General features: G+C 56.5%; 1 protein-coding gene across 1 annotated transcript; it reads right to left on the reverse strand.

Annotated features, from left to right (window-relative positions):
• Positions 1-13,673: 13,673 nt before the first annotated feature.
• Positions 13,674-16,608, reverse strand: LOC119696283 (serine/threonine-protein kinase pim-1-like). The gene is made up of 6 exons (XM_038126007.1): positions 16,031-16,608; positions 15,850-15,900; positions 15,282-15,648; positions 14,377-14,616; positions 14,042-14,102; positions 13,674-13,740 (listed from the first exon to the last, which is right to left on the reverse strand). The coding sequence occupies exons 1-6, from the start codon at positions 16,601-16,603 to the stop codon at positions 13,674-13,676; spliced, it is 1,359 nt and encodes a 452-aa protein (XP_037981935.1). The 5' UTR covers positions 16,604-16,608.
• Between the last annotated feature and the right edge of the window lie 1,106 nt (positions 16,609-17,714).

Consider the following 17,714-nt stretch of genomic DNA (forward strand, 5'->3'; position numbering starts at 1 on the left):
TGGGTTCCAAGAGGTTTCACTGTATCACAATGAACCCTTTGTTCCATGAGGTTCCAAGTGTCACAGCTGGCTCCTTGGTTCCGTGAGCCTCCGCTGTCACCAAATGTCCAAAATATCAGAATAGGACTCCTTAACACTAATTTGGTGTTTAAGAGCGCATCATTTATTCAGGTCTGAGGTCCAAGATGGGATAACTCCTAAGCTTACATGGACTACGTGGGTATTAAAATTTACCCATTTCCATAAAACCCACCCAGGTTTCCAGTTTCACTCCTTGCTTTTCCTGTCACTGCATTCTTGAGCCAGATGTCTTCTTGTCTTCCAACCATCCTTGCTGGGAAAGCAGCCCCTGCATGACTTGATCCTGTGCTAAAAGTTCCCAGGCATGGTAAAAATGGAATTAACCCTTTTGGTATCAAGGCCAAGGCTTTGTGTGGCCAGGCAGAGGCAGGCAGGATGCAGAGCTGTCAGCAAAGGAAGGGCCCAGCCAGGTGGGGCAGCCGGGGGATGACAACAGCCTGCAGGGACAGAGGCGCAGGGCAGGGACACCGTGGGACAGCCTGGGCTGCACAGGGCACAGGGATGGGCAGCAGCTGCAAGGCCCTGACAGAGCCAACTTGGGCAGCACTTGGGCCATGGCTGCTGGCCCTGGGCCTGAGGCCACGAGGGGACAAGTGACCCTTGCAGGCCTGGGGCCTCATTGCCTCCTTGTCCCTGCTCAGCAGCCTGGCAGGGGCCGCCCCATGGTCCTGCCCTTGGCATTGCCCATCCCCACATGCCGGCGCTCATCCCAGGAAGAGCCCTGAGCAAGGAGGGAGGGACAGGATCTGCCTGGCCAGGGGCTGGGGCTCAGGCCTTGGGCCTTTGCATTCCTGAAACACATCCAGCTTTGCTCAGCATCAGGGACACCTTTCCCTTGCTTGTCCCCAGCTGTCATCACTGCCTCCAGTGTTCTACTCTACTTGGAACTTAGAGACACTTTCCCAGTCCTGTCCCTCAGTGAGACCCATTAAAAGTTGGCTCTTTGAAGAAAGTTTGGACTTGGAATCTGACTTGGAGTTCTTGAGAAGTTCTTTGAGCACACTCGGAGGGACTGGGTCTGATGCAAAGAGCACCAAAGGCCCAGAGGGTCATTAAAATCCTGGTGCTGTGTCTATGCTGCTGAGCTGGGCCGGGCTCCTGGCCCAGAGGCAGCTGCTGGCAAGGGCAGCGCCACAGAGAGACAGCTCTGGCCAGGAGCAGCTCCTGGGCACAGCCCAGCAGGGCTGGGGCACTGCCAGGGCACCTCAGGAACACGAGCAGGGCACAGACAGAGCTCACAGGGGCTCAGCACTGGCAGGGGCTGAGGGATGTCCCAGAGGGGGCTGTGTCACAGCAGCACCTCTGTGGCTGTGTCATAGAGGCACAGGGCAGCTGTGATGTCAGAAAGGGGCTGTGTGATAGCACAGAGGGGGTTGTGTGAGGTCACAGATTGGGCTATGACATGACAGAGTTTGTTGTGTGAGGTCATTGAGCAGCTACACTGTCATAGAGGGGACTGTGTGACATCACAGAGCAGGCTGTGACATCATGGCATGGCTGTATGACATCTCAGAGCAGGCTGTGAGGTCAAAGTGTGTGCTGTGACATTACAGAGGGGCAGTATGACATCACAGAGAGGGGTTTGTGACATCACTGAAGGGTTTGTGACATCAAAGAGCTGTCTGTGACATCATAGATTAGGGTGTAAGGGCATAGTGCAGACTCTGCCATCATAGATGGTGGCTCTGTGAGATCAGAGAGTGGGTTGTGACATCACCAGGTGGCTGTGAAACACCATAGAGCAGGCTGTGACATCACAGAACACGGTGACATCACAGGGTGACTTTGTGACATCACAGAGTCCTCTGGGACTTCACAGAGCAGCTGTATGACGTCACAGGCTGACATCCCAGAGTGGGCTGTGACATCACAGGGGCTGTGTGAGGCTGCTGTGGAGCTCACTCTGCCCCGGTTCCCCCTCACAGTTCCCCCCAGAGAAGTCCGGCGCTGCTCGTGCACAGCGGGGTCCCCTGTCCCCCCGGGTCCCCCCACCCCCAGCACCGCAGCCTCCCCCAGAGGATGTTCCATGAGATTGACCCCAGAGCCTGACACGGGGATGGGGGGCTGGGGCCATGGGGGTGGGATGGGTGGAACAGGGGCACAGGGACCCCCCGGCAGCATCCCCGTGTCCCCCAGGGCCAGAGCCTGGGCCAGGGCTCCTTCACCCCCTGTACGAATGAGGACTTGAGAGCGCTGAAAAAATCCCCAGCAAGGGATCAGCAAAAACCAGATTTAATATTAAGCAACAGCACCACAGAGTTCCTTGGCAAGAGTCACTCTGCTCCTGACTGGACACTTCAGGCAAACCAAGGAAACAAACAGCAAAACCAAACAAAATCCAGGCAATCAAACCAGAAATGAACTGAGAACTGTCTCTCTGTGTGCATGTGTGTGTGTGTGTGTGTGTGTGCATGTGCGTGTGTGTGTGTGTGTGAGAGACAAAAGGACATTGAGGGCAAGGATAAAAGGAATATGGCCTAAAAGCGTAACAAAGCTCAAACTTAACAGGACTTAACTTCTACCTTAACCTTAACTTCTACCTTAAACCTCACAATTCAGCAAAAGAACAGCACTTAACAGTACTTAACCTAACTTATAACCTATGACTTTGCAATTTAACAGAGGAATAACATTTAACAGTATTTAACTCAGCTTATAGCTTATATTAAACATAACAACTTAGCAAAAGAGCAACTCTTAGCAGCATTTAGCTTACACCTCATGACTTAATCTTCCTTACAGGCCTGACTGACTCAGATATCCAAGGCACTCAAACCCCTCAGAGAACAGCATTTCTGCCACATTTCCCTGAGCACAGGCACTCCTGTGTGCACACAAAGAGTCAGTGCAAGGCACCTGTGAGAAATTCCCCCGAGGGCAGGGAAATGCTCACTGGGGAGGCTTTGGCATCTCCCCATCTGGCAAAGGTTGAGCCTGGAGGAGTGGGGGGATCGGCCCAGGCTCTGTCGTTGTTTGGGAACCTCTGAGTGCAGCAAACGGGAGAGTTCCCGGCTGGGAGAGGCCCCACTCCGAGGGAGTCGCTGGCCCAGGAGAGCTCCAAGGGGCTCCTTTGGGAGCTGTTTGCAGGGCCCCAAGAGAGGGGCTTCAGTCCCAGCAATAGTTCATCCTGGCTGCACTCGGCATCAGCAGCTTTCTTTGGCAGTGTGAGAACAGGGATGTTGTGGCACTGAGGGAACAGAAACAGTTCCCAGGGCTGCTCCTAGGGAAACCAGGAGCTCCTTGGGCAGCAGCAGTGCCTGGGGCAGACAGTGTTTGTGATGAGCTCCAGAAAAGCTGAGCCCAGGGGCTGTTGGCCAAGGCTGAGGCCCAAGGAGCATTTCTCAGCTGGCAGGGCAGCCTGAGAAGGGGAGGGGGGAATGCAGCAGCACAGGGCCATGGAACCAAGGGAGCACTGTGACACTGCGGGGCCCTGTGAGACCAAGGGACCATTGTGACACTGTGGGGCCCTGTGAGACCAAGGGACCACTGTGACCCTGTGGGGCCCTGTGAAACCAAGGGACCACTGTGACCCTGTTGGGTCCTGTGAGACCAAGGGACCATTGTGACACTGCGGGGCCCTGTGAGACCAAAGGACCATTGTGACACTGCGGGGCCCTGTGAGACCAGGGGACCATTGTGACCCTGTGGGGCCCTGTGAGACCAAAGGACCATTGTGACACTGCGGGGCCCTGTGAGACCAAGGGACCATTGTGACACTGCGGGGCCCTGTGAGACCAAGGGACCATTGTGACTCTGTGGGGCCCTGTGAGGCCAAGGGACCATTGTGACACTTTGGGGCCCTGTGAGACCAAGGGACCACCATTGTGACCCTGTGGGGCCCTGTGAGACCAAGGGACCATTGTGACCCTGTGGGGTCCTGTGAGACCAAGGGACCACTGTGACACTGTGGGACCTCATGGAATCATGAAGACCACTGTGACATTGCTGGGCCTCATGGAACCAAGGGGACTGTACTGACGCTGTGTGGCTCCATGGAAGGTAGGGAACACTGAGACACTGTGAGGCCCCATCAAACCAAGGGTCCATTGTGACACCACAGGGCCTCATGGAACCATGGAGACCATTATGATGCTTTGGGGGTGTCATGGAACCAAGGGGCCATTGTGACACTGCAAGCTCCTATGGAGCCAAAGGTCCGTTGTGAGACTTGCCTTGTGGAACCATGGAGAGACTATTAAGACACTTCACAGCCTCATGGAACCAAAGGTCCATGGTGACAATGCAGAGCCTGATGTAATCCATGGTCCATTGTGACACTGGGCAACCAAAGGAGACCAGTGTGACACTGCAGGGCTTCATGGAACCAAGGGGCCACTGTGACACTGTGGAACCCCATGGAACCAAGGGTTCATTGTGACACTGCAGGGCTGCATGGAACCAAAGCTCCAGGGTGACACACAGGGGCCTCCTGTCATCTATGGTCCATTGTGACACTGTGGAGCCAAAGGAGACCATTGTTACACGAGAAACCCCCATGGTCCAAAGGTCCATTGTGACATTGAGGGGCCTCATGTCATCAGTGGTTCATTGTGTCACTGGGTGTTGGGGTGCACGAGCAGAGAGTACTTTGGACCTTATTAGCATAAGAGATTTGATAAACAAAATGCCTTGGCAAAAGCAAACAGAACTTTGAAAATTAGATCTCGATAGCAAGAAGATTTAATCAGACAGGTTTACTGGAAAAAGAAAGTCCTATTAAACTCTGCAAGCCAGAGATGTTGTTATATGCATAAGTTTGTGTATGTGATTTTAACCTAATCATTGTAGTACACATTCCTAGTCTCCCTGAAATAGCATACAAGTGCTTGTATCCCACAGTAAAATTGGAATCTGATCACCGAGTCAGTCTCCCCGTCTCTCTCCATCGCCGACAACTGGACAACCAAAGGAGACCTTTGTGACATTGCAGGGCTTCTTGGAACCTAGAGGCCATGGTGACATTGTGGAACCAAGGATTCGTTGCTGCACTGCGAGACCCCATGGAACCAAAGATCCATTGTGACACTGCAGGGCCCAAGGATCCAAGGGACTTTATGATACCATGGGGTCCCATGGAGCCAGAGGGACATTGTGACACTGGGAAGCCTCATGGAATCATGGAGACCATTGTGACACTCTGGGGCCTCATGGAACCATGGTGTTGCCAAGCTGGATGGGAGTATATATCTGCTGGAGGGTAGGAGAGCTCTGCACAGGGCCCTGGAAAAGCTGGATCCAGGGGCCAAATCAAAAAATGTGACATTTAACAAGACCAAGTGCCAGGTCCTGCACTTTGGCCGCAACAACAGCTGCAGTGCTACAGGCTGGGGACAGAGTGGCTGGACAGCAGCCAGGCAGAAAGGGACCTGTGGGGAGTGATGGACAGCAGGCTGGACATGAGCCAGCAGTGTGCCAGGGTGGCCAAGAAGGCCAAAAGCTCCTGGGCTGCATCAGGAAAGGACTTTTGCATCCTGGTTGATTCTCTGATGATGGTGACGCTGCAGGGCCCTGGGGAAGCAAGGGGTCATTGTGTCACTCCGGGGCACTAAGAGGACCATGGTGACACTGTGTACAACAGAGCACCACGGAGCCAAGGGGCCATTGTGGCACTGTGGGGCTGAACGGAAGCAAGGAGTCCATTGTGACAGTCTGGGTCCTGGTGGAAGCACAGAGGCCACTGTGACACTGTGGGGCCTTGTGGAACCATCAGATCATGGTGACAGAGCAGGACCTCGTGTCGTGATGGGGACCTCATGTCATTGTGACACTGCTGGGCCCCATGGAGCCAAGGAGCCAGTGCTGCTCCTCAGTGACTCATGGAAGGAAGAAACATGTTTGACGCCTTGGGACCAAGAGACCATTGTGTCACTGTGGAACCAAGGAGATCATTGCTGCACTGCGAGACCTCATGGAACCAAGGATCCATTGTGACACTGCAGGGCCTTGGGGGACCAAGGATCCATTGTGACACTGCAGGGCCCAAGGATCCAAGGGACTTTGTGACACCAAGGGGTCCCATGGAGCCGGAGGGACATTGTGACACTGGGAGGTCTCCGGGAGTCATGGAGACCATTGTGACACTCTGGGGCCTCATGGAACCATGGTGTTGCCAAGCTGGATGGGAGTGTTGATCTGCTGGAGGATAGGAGGGCTCTGCACAGGGCTCTGGACAGGCTGGATCCAGGGGCCAAATCCAACAATGTAAAGTTTAACAAGTGGAAGTGCCAGGTCCTGCACTTTGGCAGCAACAGCCCTTGCAACCTTGCTGATTCTGGGATTCTCTGAAAGCACCCTTGGAGCAGTTGAACGATGAGCCCTGGCTTCCTCTTCAGAAGCTCCAGCCGCCCAGGTGCCTCAGCTTCTCCTGCCAGCCCCAAAGCCCATCCTGTCAGTCCTGCAGAGCCTCTGCAGCTGCTCCTCATTGCCCAGAACAGGGAGCCCCACAGGCAGACACAGCAGGCCAGATGTGCCCCCCTGGCCTGGGCTGCCTCTGGCAAGGGAGCAGCACCAGGCACTGCAGGAGCCTGCAGACAATTCCTGCAGCACTTGCAGGATGATCCTGCTCCCCAAGGGACGTTCCCATGGTGCCAGCTCAGGAACTGCAATGGGGAGTGGGGCCAGAGAGGAAAGAGCAAACAGGGAGGGGCTGTTTGCAGGGGAGAGAATTGGGGTGAGCAGTAAGGAAGTAAACTGGACCAGGGAAGAATAAAGAAAGCAATGATGAAGCAAAGGAAATGCTCAGGGCAGTTTGGGGATGGCTGCCAGGCAGCCCTGGCTCTGAGCAACAGCATCTGCAGTGGCACAGGAAACTCCCAGCTCATGGGAACAAACTTTCTGGCTGACTGCAGAGGCCAGGACAAAGCTGAGTGGTTTCCCTGGCATCCCCCAGGCCTTGCTGGCCCCAGGGGCTGATGGCATTAGTGCTCCCTCAGGTTCATGTCCCGCAACCCACACCATGGGGGTGCTCCTGCCTGCCCTGTGCAATGCAAACAGGGGCTCCTGAGCCAGTGCTGCCGTGCCTGTGCCTGCAAGGATGGGGCACCTCTGTGAGCTGGGGGAGAGGCCAGGGCAGCAGATGGGGCATGCTCTTGGCAGCTCCATGAGGACACTCTGGGACGCTGCCCTGGTCTGTCCAGTGCACTGGGAATGGATCAGCCCCTGCTCTGCTGCTCCTTCCCGTGTCCCCCAGGGCCCTTGCAGAGCAGCAGCCCTGCTGTTTGCCCCCAGCCTGCCCATGGCCACCCTGGGGCTGCTCATGGGGGTTTTCTCTGCTCAGCATTGGCCTGGGTGTGTTCCTGACACAGCCTGGGCAAGGAGCCTGGAGCCCCCAGGCCCTGGCCTGAGGCGTCAGCACTGCCCCAGCAGTGCCCATGGGCTGTCCCTGCTGCAGCCCTGGCACTGCCACCCCCAGGACTGTGCCCGGCCCCGAGAGCACTCAGGCCCTACAGCAACACCAGGGCCACCAGGGCAGCGGGGTAGGGCCACGGGAGCAGCACTGGCAACACCAAGGGCTGCTGCTGCTGGGCACAGCTGCTGGGCCAGCACTGATCTGCCCCCAGCTCTGCACACAGACATTGCTGCTGCAGCTCCAGAGAAGGCAACAAAAGGGCATCTCTGCAGAAAACTCTTCTGGGAGATCCTTTAGTTCATTTAAAGCCACCAAGAGATCATTGACAGAGTCTGTGGTCTCAGTGAAGGAGGTGGAGAAACAAAATGAGAAACAGCACAAACAATGACATTTCTTTGTGGACAATATTAAAATGTAGAACAAAGGAAAAGAACCTCCAAAATGAAACCAACAAGAAGTATCAAAGATGACTTTTATTACAAGGGATTTGCAGAAATTGGCCAGCAGTTTAATGTTTCTGAAAGCATCCAGTCATCACTCTCCACACTGCAGCCTTGAGCTCCTGGTTCCTCAGGCTGTAGATGAGGGGGTTCAGGGCTGAAGGCACCACCGAATACAGAACTGACATTGACAGATCCAGGGTTGGAGAGGAGATGGAGGGGGGCTTCAACTGAGCAAATATGCCAGTGGTGACAAACAGGGAAACCACGGCCAGGTGAGGCAGGCAGGTGGAAAAGGCTTTGTGACCCTGCTCAGAGGGGATCCTCAGCACAGCCCTGAAGATCTGCACATAGGAGAAAACAATAAACACAAAACAACTAAATACCAAACAGGCGCTAAGTGCAATGAGTCCAACTTCCCTGAGGGTATTGGATTGTGAGCAGGAGAGCTTGAGGATCTGTGGGATTTCACAGAAGAACTGGCCCAGGGCATTGCCCTGGCACAGGGGCAGGGAAAACGTGCTGGCCGTGTGCATGAGAGCATTGAGAAAGGCACTGGCCCAGGCAGCTGCTGCCATGTGGGCACAAGCTCTGCTGCCCAGGAGGGTCCCGTAGTGCAGGGGTTTGCAATGCATTATTTCCAATGCATGAAGGTCCAGCCCTGCAGCCTCTGAGGTGCCAGGGCCTGCCAGGGCCATCACAGCCAGAACAATTGCCCAGCAAGTCCAAGTCTCACTGTCCATGGCTGTATTTGCAAATTGGGGGCAGCCGTGCACAGCCAGGGGGTTTCCATTTCTCCAGTGGGCCATTGTTAAGGGTATGGAGCACATCTGGGAGATGGGTTCTCCATGGGGACGGGTTCCCATCTCCTCATTTTTTCAACTGCTCATCTAACAACCCCTTCACCCGTTCAACCAATCCTGCAGCTTGAGGACAGTCTGGTACATGAAAAACTCTGCAGTCTCAATCACTGTATTTTTCACAGTACCAGACAAAGCTCTCTGCATCACAGAGTCAGCAAACCCTGTAAGAATTGCCAATTCCATCCCTTCCTCCTTTTTTCATTGTATGCACTCTCCCAAAGTTTACCACTGCCATTAGGGTCCTGAGCAATCCTGTTCTGTAGGGTATTCAGTGTTACATCCCTGAGCAGGCAAAGCCAAAGCCAAATTTGCTGCCAATTTGCTGCCAAATATGGCAGCCAAAGCTACCAAATTATGGTAGTAATGTCAACACTATTTCCCAATATTATTATTTTGTATATAGAAATATAGATCTTAATATAGATAGAAAGATATAGACATGTATACATATATATATTTATATATATACATACATATATAGAGACATGTATTGATATAGGAAGATAGATATAGACAGATAGATATTGATTTAGATATAGACATACATATAGAAATGCATATATCTATTCAGGTCATATTATATTATAAATATGTATATAGTTATTTACTACATGAATAGTTCACTTGCACAAATGCATGTGAGCTCAAGATTAAAACCTTCTTCTGTTGCTCCATGTGGGAGCATTGAGCATTCCAACAATAATTGTTCCTTCTGAAGGTGCTGCTTCCAATGTACTGTTAAGAAATTCTTCTTGGTCTGCCCAAACCCACAAGTTCTTCTCCTTCTTTCATATGCAAGTTTTGGATTTTGCATTTTAGGACATCCAGGGGTTCAGCTTCTTTGAACCCACTGCCCCACTGCTCACACGGTGCTCCGACCTCAGCCCTCTCCAGAGGCAGCCAACTCCAGGGAAGGGCTTCCCATCTGGGAATTTCTGATGGGACCGATTGCTCACATTGACATTGAACAAGTGACATTTTGTTGGGATCGGGCCAGACTGTGCCAGTTTCCTTTCACCAGTGGGCACCAAAGACACAGACTCCAACGGAAGGAATCAGTGTCATTTCCTGCAGTTCAAAGCAGCAAAGAATCCCCAAAGGAGCAGCTCAGCAATGCAGCCAATCATCACCACCAAATATTGCCTGCAGTGATTCAGGAAGATCCAGCACCATTTACCCTCAGGCTTTACCATTCCCCCAGCTGCACACATCAGCTGGGGGAAGCCCTCACAGCCAAGGGCTGCAGAGCCACTCCTGGACACTGGGAATTGCTGCAGGTGCCTCCAGCCACAGCTGAGGCTCCAGCCCCGCTGTGAGAGGGCCCAGCTCTGATAGTGCTGAATGAACAAACTGACAGCACTTCTAGGCTGGGAACACCTGGTTTCATCCTCCTCTTGGGTCCCTGCCAAAGCCTGGCCAGGGCTCAAGGAGGAAGCACGGGAGCTGACTTTGACCATACAGTCCCAAACAAGGCCAGATGTCAGATTTCATGGCCTTGTCTGGCTTCTAAATACAGAAAGGTCAATACTGGCTTCACTAATGAGCGGATACATCTGTCACAGTGCTAATGACCATGCCTGTTTCATTAGTGAGCAGGTACAAAGATAACCTGTGGTTGGAAGGTTCATCCAGAGGTCACCTTTGCCTCAGGGCCTGCTGTTCAGGCCTCACTCAGGGCTGTTGTCCAGGCCTTGGCACTTCAGGGATGAAGTTTGGCTTGACACTGCTGGGTGACTGCTGGACTGGATGAGCTCAGAGGTCTTTTCCACCAGAAAGGATTCTGAGATCCCATGATTCTATCCGCTGAATTCAGCTAGGTCCATGTCAGCAGCATTCATTTGCTCAGAAAGTGTCTTCTTGCCCAGCTCTGGTCGCCTGAGGCTTCAGCTCCTTCAGCTCCTGGTGCCAAGCTGCTCATGCTGAACGAGACGACTCGGAGAGGCGAATACAGTCCATCCAATTCCTCCTGGGACACGGAGAGGGGAAGGCGTGGAAACAGGAGCATTGTTTGCTGTGGCCTCCTCTCTGCCCTTGACGCCCTTCAGCGCTTTGGAGCAGCCAAGAGCTTTCTCCAAGAGTGCAATGCAGCTGTTCCTGCTCCCGGGTCTGGCTCTTCCCAGTCTCTGACCTTGCCTGCTTTTGTCCCTCTTGCTGTGCCTTCTGTTCCCCCAGGGCTCGCTGGTTGCTGCCCAGGACTGTGGCACAGGCACAGATCCAGGGGTCCAGACCCTCCTTTCTGTGCCCTTGGAGCTGCCTGGCCACAGCAGCCTTTCCAGCTGGAAGCTCCACATGGACAGGGAGTCCCCAGCTCTGCTCCTTGCACAACCTCCAGGAGCCCAGGGCTGCCATCTCAAGTCCCTGCTGGCACTGAGGGCTCCCAGGTGCCTCAGGCTGCTGTGACACCGCTGCACACGGGAGGGAAGAAGGCCAGGGGCTGTGCTGAAAGTCAGCTCCATCTGCTGCTGCTGCTGCTGCTGCTGCTGCTGCTGCTGCTGCTGCTGCTGCTGCTGCTGCTGCTGTGCTGCTGTGGGGTCACTTGTGCAGCCCTGGCCCTGCGTCAGGGATCAGATCCTGGCCCTGCTGCTGCTCCCTCGGGATCAGCCCCAATTTGGTTGTTGCAGTCAGGGCCAGCAGAAGCGGTGGCTGGAGCAGCGGGTGCTGACAGTGCCCCAAGCCCTGGGGCTGGAGGGCTCCCTGGGCTGGGGCTGGCAGGGAGCTGCCCCTTGTTCTCCCTCCGCCCCAAGCCAAGCTGGGCCAGGCAGACGTGAGGCAGCAGAGGCAACAGGCAGCCTGCGAGTCTCTTCCAGGCCTGGCTGCTCAGAGTTTGGGCCTTGGAGCCTCACGTGGACAAAGGCAGCTGCTCCTGGTCCCTCTGTGTTGTGCCCGTGGTCAGCAGTGCTGCTCCATCAGTCTGTGCTCAGCAACGGGGAAAAGCCTCAGCCCTGCAGGGCCAGGAGCTGCCGGGCTCTGCCTGAGCAGCTCAGCCAGCAGGAAGGGAGTTGCTCCACATAGGAGCAAAGGACATTCCTGGGATAGGACGTGCTTTCTATAGAAAGGAATAAAAAAGGGGGAAAAAAAAATATAAATTGTAAAAGATAAAAATAAAGTCCAAGTGTGAGTGAAAAAACTTCTGTAACTTTGCATTAAGAGGTAAATGATCTTTTCAAAAAGAGAACTCTGTTATTTGCTTTGTAAATGTGCCGATGGCATGGATCCATCTCACTGACCTCAGCAGCCTTTTAAAAGATTTTGGGGCTTTGTTTCCAACCCTGTTATTTTAAATTGCGGTCGAAGCAAGAGGAAATTGCTTTGTGCCCTCCCGGCTCCAAGCAGGACTGGGAATCAAAACTCTGTCAAATCCCAAATCCTTTAGAAGATGCCCTTCCTTCTCACCCTGTTATGAGCTGCACATTCCCCTTGAAACTGTCAGGGATTTCTTAAAGACTCAAAGAAGTCCCACCTGCGGCTTTTTGCTCTGGTTTGGACGCGCAGAAGGGCAGTTCTCCATCCCTCAGCTCCAGACTGCACTGCCTCAGGAACACGGCCCACTCGCCAGCTTTGGCCCACTCGTGGCACTTCTAGAGGAGGAAGACAGAGCAATTGCACAGTTCCAGCCAAAAAGGAATGAAGAATGGGACAGACAAAACATCCTGGGGAGATGCAGGCGTTTAGATGGGACTGTGGAGAGTTTGGGTTCTTGCCAATTGCATGTGTGTCCCAGCTGCAATCTCTTGGCCTGCAGGAGAGTCTCACTCACCTGCCAAAGCAGAAAGCTCAGGCGCTGTGCTCGGAACGGGCTCGTCTGATGCAAAGCTGTCAGAGCAATGTGAGGGCAGAGCCAGCCCAGCTGTGCCCAGGGCTGAGCCCAGCAGAGCCCTGGCAGAGGCCAGAGCAGCCTCAGCACCCGCAGAGCCCGGCTGCAAGGAGAGAAAGCAGAAACTGCCCGTCAGCCGAGGGCTCCTGTGCCCTCGTCCCACGGCCACGCTGGCCGTGCCCAGAGCTGTGCCCAGAGCTGCCCATCACTGCTGCCTTTGGGAGCAGAGCAGGAGGGCGGGACATGTGCCCAGCCTGCAGCCGGCCACGGCACATCCAGCCCCTCAGCAGCTGCCCAGAGCAGGATGCTCCTGTGCTCGCTGCCATCTCCCAAAAGCTCTGATCCCACCCGGCCAAGCAGACAGGGACCCACCTCACGCCATCCAGGGCTGCAAGAAAAGCTGCTCCCAAACGATGTCCTCAGCCTTCTCCAAGGGCACCAGCCATCCACACCACAGCTGCTCCCAAGCACTTCCCGATCCACACTGGACCACCTAGAACGCTTCCCCTGGAAAAACAAAACACAAATGATCGAAAAGAGATTAGAGACAAAAAGGGGAACAAGAAAAAAGGGAAAAACTCTTATCTCTGTCAGGGGCTTGAGGAAGGCCCAACCCCTATACGCTAGGGAAAAACCTAGCCATGGGTGAGGGAAGCCCACACTTTCTCTCTTCCCCCCTGCACTGCCCCCCAAACCAAGGCTGATCTCAAAGCAAACAAGGGCAGTGGAGCAGCCCAAGGCCTTCCTTGCCTGCAAAGCAAAGCAGCTGCGCACAGGTTCTGGAGTCCCACCTCTGCTCCCACCATGGGAGTTTGTTTGTGTCGGCCTGGCTGCCCCAGCCCCAGCCCCAGCCCAGGCCACGGTGGGTGCTGGGGGCTGTTGGCAGGGCCAGGAGCCAACTCCCATTGCGTAAGCAGCCCAGCCCATCCGCCCAGCCCTGCCAAAAAGCAGCTGGGCAGCCGACTGAAAACTTAGTTGCATCTGCCCCAGCAAAGGGGGAACCTTTGCTTCCCAGCCAGCCTGGGCAATGCCCAAATCTGGGAGCATTTCCCTGGGGGTGGACTCATCTGAAAATTCCCTGTGGAGTTTGGTTTTGAAGAAGGTGCCACAATCAAAGTCCATCACCTTCAGCTGCCGGGGGCCAGGTTGAGGAAGAGTTTGTCATCCTTGAGGCCATCCTTGAGGTCATCCTCGCTGTCTCCAGCAGCAGCAGCAGCAGCATCCCCACCCGGTACAGCTTCTCCAGGGGCTCCTTCTCCTTCCCTGGGCTGAGAGCAGGCTGTCAGGGCTCTGCCCAGGGCCCCAGCTGTCAGGGAACCAGGACAAGCAGAACCAGCTTGGATGGCGGCCACCAGTGCTGGGCAGAGCAGCTCAGCTCCAGCACAAGGGCTGCGTGTTGCCATCCCGTGACCCCGGTGCAGCGACACAGGCAGCACAAAAAGGTCTGGGTTCCTTTGCTTCTCATGGCCAAGGCATGTGTGCAGCTGGAACTTACCAGGGCCCTGGATCAAAGTGTGCCTGTGGCTCTCTCCCTTCTTCTATGGCGGAGGAATACCCTGCACCCAAGGATCACAGAACAGGTCTTCTAATGAGGGCCTGTCCAAGAAGTGCATGGATAAACACCGCCTGATCAGATCTTGGCACGCTGCCGAGAGAAACCACAAACTGCCGGTCAGCTAGAGCAGGCTCCTGTCTGCTTTGCCCCACTACTCCCATGCCCAGGCCATTCTGGATGCGCTCAGAGCTGGGCCTAAACTTTCCCATCAGCTCTTTGCTTTGGAGGAGAGCAGGACGTGGGCCACCTCCTCAGCAGCTGCCAGAGCGCGATACCCAGGAGCCCGCTGCTGCCTCCCAGCACTGGTATTCCCCCCGTGCGCAGAGAAGAGGATCCACCTTGAGAGAGCCGTGGTGGCAGCGAGAGCTGGCCCCGGCTGATGTTCCGCCCCCTCCTGAAAGGGTGCTTCCCGCAGACCATCTGGTGCAGCAGGATGCCCAGCGTCCAGATCGTTGCTGCCTCGCCGTGGTACCGGCCCAAGCGGGTCCATTCCGGGGGACTGTAGGACAGTGTTCCTATGGAATACAGATGGGAGTTCAGCAGGGCGATGCTGCTGCTCCCAGAGCCTGGCCCCAGCAGCCCTGGCCGTGCGGGGGCTGCATCAGTGGCACACAGGGTGACCACTGCCCTCTCGCCAGCACCTGGGACTCCAAGTGTACAACCTTAGGGTTGCAAAAGAAGCCAACCGGGTGTCGGAAGAGGGCAGTGGAAGCCCTGGCTAGGCCTGACCATGACGTGCAAAGGAAAAATCCACTCAGTGCTGGGGAAAAAACATGCCCTTATACTCCCTGCCTGCATTGCATTGGCCCAAAAGTATTATGAAGCCAAGGCAAACAGGGCGAGTGCAGCAGTGGGAGCCCTTCCTCTCGCCCGCACTCCAAACGGGCTGGTGCATTGGTGCTGGCTGCACCTCTCTGCTACCCCACCCACGGGGGTTTTTGTCAGGCTGGCTGCCCCAGCCCAGCCCAAGTCCAGGGCAGAGTGGCTGGCAAAGGCTGCCAGCAGGGCTGCAAGATGCCTCCCCACCCAGCCCGGCTCAAAAGCAAGCCAGCTGGAGGCTCAGTCCCCTGCCTTTGCCTGGCAGCAAAAGGGAGAATGCCCGCTGCCACAGCCAGCTTGGGCTGGGAGATGTCAGGCCATGAGATGCCAGGAGCGGGAGCACAGCCCTGCGTAGGCTCACCTGCAAAGTAAGTGTAGGCTGTGTCTTGCAGGTAGGTGCCACAGCCAAAGTCAATCAATTTGGCCTGCCCGCTGGCCAGGTCAACCAGGATGTTCTCTGGCTTGATGTCGCGGTGCAGGACCCCGCAGCTGGTGCAGTGCCGCACGGCCTCCAGCACCTGGCGGAACAGCTCCCGCGCCACCTCCTCGCACAGGAACCCCCGTGCCCGAATGAAACACAGGAGGTCCTGACATTGCTCTGGCCGCTCCAGCACCATCACGATGTTGTTGGGGAGCTCGAGCCACTCCAGCAGCTGCACGACACCAGGGAAGCCGGTGGACACCTTGGCCAGCAGCACGATCTCCAGGGGTGCGCTGGTGCCGTCGGGCTGCGGGAGGAGATGCCGTCAGCGGGGGCCGATGCCGTGCCAGGCCTGGGGAAGCCCTCAGCCAGCCCGGGACGCTCTGCGCCCTGCGCTGGGCCCACGCCCGCTCCCCCTCCAGGCGTCCTGGCGCCTTCCACCCTGCCGGCCGCCGCCTCATCCCCGCCCGGCACGGCCCGGCTTCTCCCGCTGGCCCCGCTGACTCACCAGCTCGTCCCAGTGCCGGATGCGGTTCCGCGGCACCCTTTTGATGGCCACCTGCAAGCCAAGGGCAGCAGCGGGCTCAGCTCGCCGCCCGCCCTGCCGAGCCCCAGCCTCCTCCTCCTCCTGCGCCTCCTCCTCCCCCTCCGCGCCTCCTCCTGCGCCCGCCGCCGGCCCCGCCGCTCACCGGGGCGCCGTCCGAGAGCCGCGTCGCCGAGAAGACGCTGCCGAAGCCGCCGCGCCCCAGCAGCGAACCCACCCGGTAGCGCTGCAGCAGAGCCTCCTGCGCCTTCCCTGCGGGCGGGACGCGGCTGTCAGCGCTCGGCCCGGGGCCAGCAACGGCCCCCGAGCGCCCCCCGAGCGCCCCGGGCCGGCCATCCCCCGACGTTCGCTCTTTCGAACGGGACACGGGAGGCTCGGGGCCGGCGGCCGCGCTGCCGAGCGGCGCAGCTCGGGCCGGGGAAGCCGCAGCCGAGGCGGAGGGAGCGGCCACGCCGCGTGTGTCCTCCGCGGGCTCCGGGAGGGGATGGGGCCGGGGCCGGAGCCGGGGTCGGGACTGGACCCTGCGTCGGGGCCGGCGCCGGGCTCGGGCCAGGCGGAGCCAAAGGGCGGCGATGCCGCCCCTGCCCCAGGCGCTGATGCCCGCCCAGCAGCGCCACCGCCAGTACGGCCAGAGCCGGGCGGAGGCGAGACCGCGGCGGGACGGCCGGGGCCGGGGACGGGGCAGCCCCGCCCGGGGCCGGGGGCGGGCCGGGGGCATGGCCCGGCCCGGCTGGGGGAGAAGGAGGCGGGGAGAGGAGAGGGACGCCGGAAAACGGACCCCGCGAGAAGGGTGCCCGGCAGCGGGAAAAGGAGAGAATGAGAATGAGAATGAGAAAGAGAAAGAAGAAGATTGCGTTAGCCAATCTCCTGCTGCTGCCGCCGCTGCCGCCGCTGCCGCTGCAACTGAAGCCCCGGGGCCGTTTGTCCCCGTGTCCGTTCCCCGCTCGCCCCATGAGCCCCACGGCCGAGCCCCGCGCGCCCGGGGATAGCCCCTTAGTCTGTCCAAACACGGCAACTTTGCAGCGTTGAGCCCAGATGCAGAGTCCTGACTCCTGCCCACTGGCAGAGCAATCCCCTCGGTGGCTGCTGTGCCTTGTCCTTGCTGAGGGTCAAACACTGTCAGGGCACATTCCCTTGCTGCAGGATTCCGACCTGAGCCAAGCACTGCACTTCCATCTCCAGTGTTGCTTTGCAGAACAAACAGGGGCAGGAAAACTGTGTGTAGCTCATGGTATTTGAGAGTGTCTAAAACTGCCAAGTCACCGATCTGAGAGGTGAGGTGCATTTGAAATGAATGGGATGGAGAAGTAGTGCAAGATGGAAAGGGGAGCCTCGAAATCAATGGAGGAAACCATCTTGGATGTTTCTTTCATTCTCATTTCACTTCTGGAAAGCTGTTTCAGTTTTCCAGGAATCTTCTCCTGTCTGCTCTTCTCAAGAACCTCTCCTGGAGAACAAGGTGGAGCTGCTGTCCCAAGATTTGCCAGCAGCTGCAGCTTCCCTTGGCTTTCCACACTGCACTGTGTGTGCAGCAGGACTTTTGCAGCAAAGCAGGACAAACGTTTGGAGCAGTTGACATGCCCTTTCTTTTCCTGGTGGGCTGGGGAGTTGTGCCACTGCTGACGTTTTCATTGTGCCTGCTTGTGCTGGTTTTGGGCAAATTTTGGGAGGAACCCTCCAAAAGGGGTCTGTCTAGAAAGCAAGTTCAAGCAGCCCCTCTCCCTACTAGTTCAGGAGAAGACTTCCCTCGAGAAAAGTGGAAACAACCTGTTCATTTCACAAGAAAAGTATTGACAAGCCTGAAAAATGAATAATATTAAATGAAACGT

This window comes from Motacilla alba, unplaced genomic scaffold (genome assembly GCF_015832195.1).
Source record: "Motacilla alba alba isolate MOTALB_02 unplaced genomic scaffold, Motacilla_alba_V1.0_pri HiC_scaffold_28, whole genome shotgun sequence".
In the NCBI taxonomy this organism is placed as follows: domain Eukaryota; kingdom Metazoa; phylum Chordata; class Aves; order Passeriformes; family Motacillidae; genus Motacilla; species Motacilla alba.

Excerpts from the sequence above, each read along its gene's own strand:
- LOC119696283 (XM_038126007.1), bottom strand. The coding sequence starts at position 16,603 with ATGCCCCCGGCCCGCCCCCGGCCCCGGGCGGGGCTGCCCCGTCCCCGG. Across the intron at positions 15,901-16,030 it reads GGCTCTCGGACGGCGCCCCG|GTGGCCATCAAAAGGGTGCC; the intron begins GTGAGCGGCGGG and ends CTTGGCTTGCAG. Across the intron at positions 15,649-15,849 it reads TCCGGCACTGGGACGAGCTG|CCCGACGGCACCAGCGCACC; the intron begins GTGAGTCAGCGG and ends CTCCTCCCGCAG.